This window comes from Alexandromys fortis, unplaced genomic scaffold (genome assembly GCF_014885135.2).
Source record: "Alexandromys fortis isolate MF-2015 unplaced genomic scaffold, M_Fortis_MF-2015_v1.1 scaffold_25, whole genome shotgun sequence".
Taxonomy (NCBI): Eukaryota; Metazoa; Chordata; class Mammalia; order Rodentia; family Cricetidae; genus Alexandromys; species Alexandromys fortis.
Window position 1 is genome coordinate 348369 of NW_026067904.1, and position 8719 is coordinate 357087.

Below are 8719 nucleotides of genomic sequence, written 5' to 3' on the forward strand. Positions count from 1 at the left end.
AGTTTAAATAACCATCCCCTAACCTTGTGTCAGGTTGGTGGGATACCTATAGAGGATTGAAGACACAGTAAAAGACTCTAGGACCCTGAACCATAAGGTGGCCAAGTGTGCTCCCCTTCTACCATGGGGGTTTTAGACAGCCAGAAGACCCAGTTTCCCTCGTGAGCTCTGCTTGGCAGAGTTACTAAGGTAGTCTACATATTTGGTTTGATTGTTTTGAGACAGGTAGATCAGGCTGGCCTTGAACTCGCAGCCATCTGCCTACCTCTGCCTCCGGAGTGCTGAGAGCAAAGGCGTGCGCCACCATGCCCAGTCTGTGTATTTTTGCTTCTCTCACAGGCTACAGCTCTCAGTCCACGACGACTCAGACCTCCCCAGGTAAGGTTCGTGGTCTACTCCAGCATTTGTGCCGAAGGATTTAGAAAGGTATTAGACAGGGAGTGCTGGACTGTTTTTCTTTTCTTTTTGGTTTTTCAAGACAGGGTTTATTATGTAGCCCTGCCTGCCCTGGAACTCTGTCTGTACACCAGGTCAACCTCAAACTCAGAGAGCGGCCTGCCTCTGCCCCCAGGTGCTGGGACTGAAGGCCGTGTGTACCACTACCTCTTGGTCTGTTTCTCACTGAATACAAGTGATGTGAGCTTGGGCCAGAGGTCTCTGGGGTTCACTTCTCCAGCCTAGTCTAACATAGCTTGCAGAGGGAAGAGATGAATAGTCAGAGGCAGAGGAGGGGAGGAAAAGAGACAAAAAAACCCAAAGCAAAACCTAGCTTCAGAGAGGGAAAGAAGGGCACAGAATGGTTGGAGAGCAGCGTAGCAGACCCCTCAAATGATGTGTTTCAGGGCTCTTCAGGAGTCTGAGCCCCTAGCCAGTTTCTCTCAGCTCAGGTGAGTGAGTGAGTGTGGCCTCTGAGAAGGCCAGCTCTAACCACCCATGCCATCCCCAGCCATTTAGACCTCCTTGGAGCTTGGGGGTTCTCAGATGGGCAAAGGGTATGACATCACCAGACCTGCCCCACTTCCTCTCCCCATCTCCTTCTGTTCTTGCAGGAGACCAACCTTCCTCAGGGCCCGGCAGTTCAAGGCTTCTGCTTAGCACCACTTCCCCAGGTACTCCGCTGCCAGGACTATAAATGGTGCCCAGAGAGGGCCCAGGAAGAACTTGGCCATGTCAGCTCTGCAGGAGAATGTAGACTTGTAGCAGAAGGAACAGGGCCTTACACTGGTGATACCAAAATAGGGAAGCAAAAGCAGGTGTCACAGGACCCGTGCAAACATCACCCGCATCCGACATCAGCTCTGGAGGACCCTCCCCACAGGCAGTGGCCTCAAGATCTGAACCTGTGAAGGAGTGAGATGAGCAAATGGAGGTTGTGGGGTGGAAGGTGGGGAAGATGGGTTCCAAGATGAGCAAGCTGCAAAGACCAAGGTTCAGAGGTGAGCCAGAGAATGGCTCCTTCAGGAACGGAAAGCAGGGATGCGAAGGAGGGCAGGATTGGAGCACAGGTATAGTGCTTGCCTAGTGTAAAAGAAGTCCTAGCTTTATAACCATAAACACACACACAAGAAAAGAAACAGAAAAAAGGAGGATATGTTAGGCCAAGAAACCCTCCCTGTGTATATTCTGGCTGATGCTTTGAGGGGGTCATGTGTGCTCCCAATCCACAGAAATTCTACAGAAGGCCTCACAAGTCTCCTTCGTATCCAGTCAGCCTGTAACGCCCAGGCCAAGCACCACGGATAGTCACACCCTTTCCTTGCCTGGCCTGACATCACTACAGCCACAGAAGCACACACTGGGACTTGGTGAGTACCTAGGGCAGGCAGGCAGGAGGTGGTAGACCCTAGATATGTCTGGATGTGTTCCTTCTTCCTTTAGTCAGATGGCCTAAGTGCTGGATGGAGGGTCTAGAAGCGACACCAGTGGTGCCCTGGTTTGGAAAATCATAAGAGAGCATTGGAGAGAAATAGAAAAAGAAAGTTGGGCCTTCTCATTGTCCAAGGTTAACAATCTTGAATTTGGGACAGAGAAAAGAATAGACAGGAGAGGGTAATGGGAAGGGGACTCCCAAATGCAGAGCTGGGAAAGGGCTAGACCCTTCTCAGGGCATGCTGGGAGGGATGGGAACCCTCCGACTTGGCCATTGCTTCAGGTGCAGGCACGGGAACCCCAGACAGCGGTGGCGGTGGCAGCAGCAGCAGCACTGTCAACAGCACAAGAGGAGGTATGTCCAGTGTGTGTTCCCAGCAAACAGGAATGGTCAGACATGCCTATTGACCATTTCTTTTCGATCATTTTTTGATCCTTGGACATTTTCTACTCCCAAGCTTATTCAGGAGGTGAGTAGAGATAAGGAAATAGGATGGCAAGTAGGTCTGAAGTATGGGACTTGTACAAGGGAAGAGGAATGTGACATTGGCTCTCTCCTTCATCACATAGGTCCCAGGGTTTGAACTCAGACCATCAGTCTTGGTGGCAAGCACCTTTACCTGTTGAGCTATTTAGTCAACCCAATATCATTTTAAGAGGACCAGAAACCTATGCACTCTCCCTAGCACCCTAGTTCTTTGGGTCAATGCCTTCTCTCTTCCCATCTTCAACTGTTGGCAGAACAGAGATGGCTCTACATTGCCCAGTATGTTTTTCCTGTTCCTGCAGCATAAATCCTTTCTTCTGGGCACTAAGGGATGGTGGGAACATCTTGAACCTTCTGGAATCCTCTGAACCCAGTAGTGTAACCAACCGGCAGAGCTATTTATGCAGGGACATGAGATCCCTAACCTCTGTCTTTGTCTTCAGGTGGTCTAGTCAGAGGCAGGGAGGAAGTCTTTTCTAAGGGCTGTTAGCCCTCTGCAGGCTCTTACCTCGGGGATCAGGAGAGATCTCTCTTTGCCAGCTCCTGCCAGTTCCCTTCACTGATGCACGGACACATACTCTATTTCAGAAATGTCTCTGAATGCTACTGCCAGTTCAGTAACCACAAGCCTGCAGACAATGGAAGATGTGAACATCCAGCCCAGCCCCACACCACAGCCAATGATAACTGTGATGGCCTTTGGTGAGATGGCGGGGAGGATGGGGCATGAGAGGGTGGGTACTCTGCCTCAGGACTGACTTAGACTCTGGATGGGAACGCGAGTTCAAATCTCATCGATTCATTCTGGGATGGACTTGCTGGTGAGCAAGTCTCTCATGGAAAGAAGTCTTCTCTGGCTTTCTGACCAGCTCTTCTTGGCTAGGGGTACCAGCTAATACAGAAGCAGAATTCACTTCACTCTGAGTAAATATATATATATCATGAACACACACGCACACACGCACGCCTGTGCGAGCGCGCACACACAAACACACACCTTACCAGGGAGGGAATTCTAGACACATCCTTATTGCCACACCTCTTCCCCTGTGCTCCCCATCTCTTCCCTGCTCAGGTGTTATCAGCTTCATTGTCATCCTGGTGGTTGTGGGGATAACCTTAGCCAGTGTGGTCAGTCTAAGGTTTATGTGTCGGAAGAACAAGGAGTCTGAAGGTAATTGTCTTGGCTTGCCAGGCTCCCTTGACCCCTGTGTCTAGGGAGCTGAACAAGGGGCTCAGGCTGACAGCACATGAAATGGGAAGGGGTGCTCGGGTGGCTTTGAGAGGAAGTCTGGGATCTGAACTATAGTGTGTGACCCTAATTTGTGTCCTTGGGATTTTACAGATCCACAGAAACCAGGCAGTTCAGGGCTTTCGGAAAGGTAAGATGTTAGAAGTCTATGAAAGGAATCTTCTATCTAGCACACACACTTCTGCCTCCTCGACACATGCTGCACCCACTCACACCACTTGCAGACATATGCCCCACAGTCCTGCAGACTTCACTGAAGCTGGGCCAGGCTGGCAGGCTCAGGTGAGCAAAGATAAGGGAGGCTCTTCAGCACCAGAGCTCAGCTTCTGGTGTCTCTTCATGAAAAGTGCAGGAGCGCAGATTCTGGCCTAAGATACATCCTCTCTAAGCCCAGGAAACATTTTCTCTGTGGTTTTGGAGCCTGTCCTGGAACTAGCTCTTGTAGACCAGGCTGGTCTCGAACTCACAGAGATCCGCCTGCCTCTGCCTCCCGAGTGCTGGGATTAAAGGCGTGTGCCACCACCGCCCGGCCCCAGGAAACATTTTGAAAACCTACTCTGGGGCTGGAGAGATGGCTCAGTGGTTAAGAGCATTGCCTGCTCTTCCAAAGGTCCTGAGTTCAATTCCCAGCAACCACATGGTGGCTCACAACCATCTGAAATGAGATCTGATGCCCTCTTCTGGCCTGCAGGCAGACACACAGACAGAATTTTGTATACATAATAAATAAAATATTAAAAAAAAAAAGAAAACCTACTCTGAAGCAGGGTGGGGTGGCTCACACCTTTAATCCCAGCACTTGGCAGGCAAAGACAGGCAGATCTCTGAGTTTGTGGCCAGCCTGATCCACAGAGCAAGTTTCCAGGACAGACAGGGCTACATAGAGAAACCCTTGTTTTGGAAAACGAAACAAAAACAAACCAACTATACACCATACAAAATGGCATAAAACTTGTGATATTGTCTCAAATCTTTACAGTAATTCTTTTTGTTTGTTTTTGAGACAGGGTCTCACTGCGTAGCTCTAGCTGTCCTGGAACTCACTAAGTAGACCAAACTGGCCTTGACCTCACAGAGGTTCACCTGCCTCTGGCTTTTATAGCAATTCTTTAAGGGACATTTGACTTTATTTTACACATTAAAAAGTTGTCAGTGCCAGAGATGCAGTTCAGGAATTAAGCATGTACGTCTCTTTCAAAGGTTCTAGTTTGGGTTCCCAGCACCTACATTGGGCAACTACAGTCACCTGTCGCTCTAGCTCCAGGGACTCCACTGCTTCTGTCCTCCAGGGACACCCGCACTCCTGGACACCCTCCCCCTCCCAACACATACATACATATAAGGTTTAAAAAATTTAAACTTAATCTTTTAAAAAATTGGGGCTGAAAATGTAGCTCAGAGAGTGCTTGTCTAGTATACAGAAAGCCCTGGGTTCTAGTTCAGTTACTGTGTAGTCTAGACCTGGTGGCACATAACTGGAATTCCAGGCAGGAAGATTGGAAATTCAAGGTCATTAGTGTCTCTGTGGCCAGGGACACGGGAGACCAATCTAAAAAACAAACAGACAAATACCACCAAAATAAAGCGAGCAAACAAACAGAAACCAGGTTGTAACTTTGTCAACCTCAAACAACTAAAGACTGCTGTCTTGCTTAGAAGAGAGCCTCACAGGGCCTGGGTTGGTCACTATGTAGCTGAGGATGGCACTGAGCCCCTCATCTCCCTACCTCTTACCTGCCAAGCGCTGGGTTTCTAGTTGTACCACCAACCCAACTCGCAAAAGAACAAAAACATACTAGCTTTAAGTACAAATCTCCTGGCTTTCAGAGTATATTCTCATTTTATCATGACCCGTCCCTAAATACATTTGTCTGTAATGAAGATGGAAGGTACGGTGCCCCCAAGTTCCCTTTACCCCCTTGCTCTGTCCCCTTCCCATCTCAGCCGGTCCACAGCCAATGGAGAGAAAGACAGCATCACCCTCATCTCCATGAAGAATATCAACATGAATAACAGCAAAGGCTGCAGTGCAACGGAAAAGGTACATTCTTAAATTTTCTCTCCTTCCCCAAATTCACCCATTTCCTCCCCTCCCACCCCCAACACTATTTTCAGGCTCTGGTTCCTTAGACAGGCTAACACCATGATCAAAGTCTCTTCCCCTGCTTCCCTACCTTGCCCCTCCCAAGTTCACTATTCCTCATCATGACTGTTTTTCAGATTCTCTAAAAGTGACCCGGAGTCCCTATGGGTCACAATGTGATGCAGCTGCCCAGTGACCACGAGGAAGAAGAGATGAGATGAGATTGCTGGAGGCAAGAGTCGGCATATAAGTTATTTTGTTTCGTGTCTGCCCCAGCTCTAAAGGACATTGCATTCCTCTAGGATCAGAAACAGCGCACCGTGTGAGAGACTCCATCCCAGTACAAGCCACTCTAGCATTTGGCCTGCTCTTCCTCCTCCTCAGAGACTAAGGAACGAGGAGTCAATAGAGCAAGAGTCAAGGAAGGAATGAGGTAGACTGATCGATTCTGCTCACATTAAAGTTGTTTTTCTGGCCTGGAATCCAATTTCTTTTAAGGTCTATGTTGCCATCTACCTATTTCCTTCCTGGCTTTCTTCCTGTTTGTCTTTCTTCCTGTCTTTCTTTTCTTCCTTTCCCTTTCTTTTTCTCTCTCTCTCTCTTTCTATGAGCGTGTGCTTGAGCGTATGTATGTATATGCACCATGTACATGAAGGAACCCACAGAGGTTAGAAGAGGTCATGATCCCCTGGAACTGACTTACAGATAGTTGTGAGCTGGGTACTGGGAATCAAACCAGGGTCTTCTTTGAGAGCAGTCAGTGCTCTTAACTACTAAGACATCTCTTCTCTCTTCTCTCTCCTCTCTCTCTTCTCTCTCTCTCTCTCTCTCTCTCTCTCTCTCTCTCTCTCTCTCTGTCTCTCTGTCTCTCTCTCTCTCTGTCTGTCTCTCTCTCTCTTTCTCTCTCTCTCTCTTTCTCTCTCTCTCCCCCTATATAATTTCTTAGCAGCATTCTAGCAACTTCGGTATCTTCTCTCCTAGGCCAGACATGCCTGTGTGTTTCTACCTCTGTAGGTAGTGCTGAAAACTTGAGGGAGTTTTTGTTAGATTTACCTGTTACATCTTTCTTTCTTTCTTTTTTTCTTTTCGAGACAGGGCTTCTCTGTAGCTTTGGAGCCTGTCCTGGAACTAGCTCTTGTAGACAGAGTTGGCTTGAACTCACAGAGATCTGCTTCTACATGTCTTTTCATTTACTAATTTAGTTATTTTCGTGTGTGTGTGTGTGTGTGTGTGTGTGTGTGTGCGTGTGTGTGTGGTAGTTGGGATTGAAACTCAGGTGGCACTCTACTGCTAAGGTATATGTGCTGAGGTATACTTTATATTTTGAGACAGTCTCACTGAATTGTGCAGGCTAGCCTTGAACTTACTCTGAGGTTAGGTGGGCCTTGAATTTAATAATCTACTCGCCTTAGCTTCCTGAGTACCTGGAATTACAAACTGTGCAACCAGGCCCCAGCTTTACTGATCTTCTTAGGTAACATGGAAGCAGTGAGTAACCACTTCAACAGAAGAAAGAGAGGCCATAGTCGGTGCCCAGTCATCACCAATAGTGAATGGAATCAGGCCATCAGGATGGTTCCGTGCATGGGGGTGCCTGTTGTAGGATGTTTGTACACTGTGTGAAAATGTATTGCTATGATTGGTGTAATAGAAAGTTGGACAGCCAATAGCTAGGCCAGAGAAGAGGCAGAACTTCCAAGAGGAGAAGAAACTCTGGGAAGAAGAAGTCAGGGTTGTTAGCCAAACACAGAGAGGAAACAGGAGGTACAAGATAGAAAAGAGGCAGAATATAGATTAATATAAATGAGTTAATTTAAGTTATAAGAGCCAGTTGAGACAAGCCTAACTAAGGCCAAGCTTTTACACCCAATAATAATTCTCCATGTTATTATTTTCGGGTTTGCTGTCCCAATGAGAAAGCTTGCTGCAGGTGCCTGCCACCAAGATTGGTGACTTGAGTTTAGTGCCCAGGACCCAAAGGTGGAAAGAGAGAACCAACTCCTGCAGGTTTTTCTCCAACTTCTACAAGAACCTACACATATAAACACACACATGCAACAGACAAGCAAGAAATCCTTCTTAAATTAATTTTTAAAAATTAAAATATAGCTCGGGTAGTGGTGGTGCATGCCTTTAATCTCAGCATTTGGGAGGCAGAGGCAGGAGAACCTCTGTGAGGTCAAGGCCAGCCTGGTCTATACACTGAGCTCCAGGACAGCCAGGGCTATGTAGAGAGACCCTATATCAAAAAAATCAAAATAAGAAGAGAGAGAAATAAAGAGAAAAAGAAAAAAAAAAAGAAATCTTCAGGAAAAAGAACACGAGAAAGACAGCTTACCTGACAAAGAAGCTCTAGGGCTGAGTGCTGACAAATGCCCTCTGCCTGCTTCAGCGTGAGCAGGCGTCATTTTGGTCCTGGCATGGGAGGGAGACTGGAAAGGTTTACAAGGGCAGGTAGTGGGGCTTCGTACACCAAAGACTCACTTTGCTCTGTGCAGCTGATAGGCTTATTTCCTAGAAACAGAATTAAGGATCTTAGGTACACTGTGACATCACATGATCTTTTTTTTTTTTTTTTTTTTTTACACATGATCTTTTTTTAATTTACTTTTACGTGTATGGGTGTTTTGCCTGATATTGTCTATGTTCTACAGAGGACAAAAGGTCACTGGAGTGACAGATGGTTGTGAGCTGCCATCAGGGTGCTGGGAATCCAACCAGCAAGAGCAGCCAGTGTTCTTAATGGCTGAGCCTTCTCTCCAGCTCTGTGACATGACTTTTAAAAAGGAGAGGAAAAAAGGAAAGATATATCTTCCTAACAATAGCTGTGTGCTACTATGTTAGTTTGGAAAGGACAGAGGGAATGGTTCTGTATGTGTCTGCAGAGTGTTTAATTTAGAACCCAGAGAGAATATCACGTACTTAATCTGCAGAAACAAAAAGCCATTTTCTTCTGGCTTAAACTTCACAAAGTGATATGAAAGAGGAAGAACAAAAACTTGTATTCTCCCTACCCCCATCTTGTTAA

General features: G+C 47.1%; 1 protein-coding gene across 1 annotated transcript; it reads left to right on the forward strand.

Moving 5' to 3' along the window:
• Positions 1–223: 223 nt before the first annotated feature.
• Ecscr (endothelial cell surface expressed chemotaxis and apoptosis regulator) lies at positions 224–6167 on the forward strand. The gene is made up of 9 exons (XM_050135112.1): positions 224–378; positions 1050–1109; positions 1668–1805; positions 2153–2224; positions 2945–3058; positions 3432–3530; positions 3702–3738; positions 5553–5649; positions 5829–6167. Exons 1-9 carry the CDS (start codon positions 306–308, stop codon positions 5835–5837), a joined length of 699 nt encoding a protein of 232 aa, XP_049991069.1. The 5' UTR covers positions 224–305; the 3' UTR covers positions 5838–6167.
• The last annotated feature ends 2552 nt before the right edge of the window (positions 6168–8719 follow it).

Coding starts and splice junctions, on each gene's coding strand:
- Ecscr (XM_050135112.1), top strand. CDS start 306: ATGCCCAGTCTGTGTATTTTTGCTTCTCTCACAGGCTACAGCTCTCAG. Junction 1,806..2,152: donor GAAGCACACACTGGGACTTG/GTGAGTACCTAG, acceptor CCATTGCTTCAG/GTGCAGGCACGGGAACCCCA. Junction 3,059..3,431: donor GATAACTGTGATGGCCTTTG/GTGAGATGGCGG, acceptor TTCCCTGCTCAG/GTGTTATCAGCTTCATTGTC.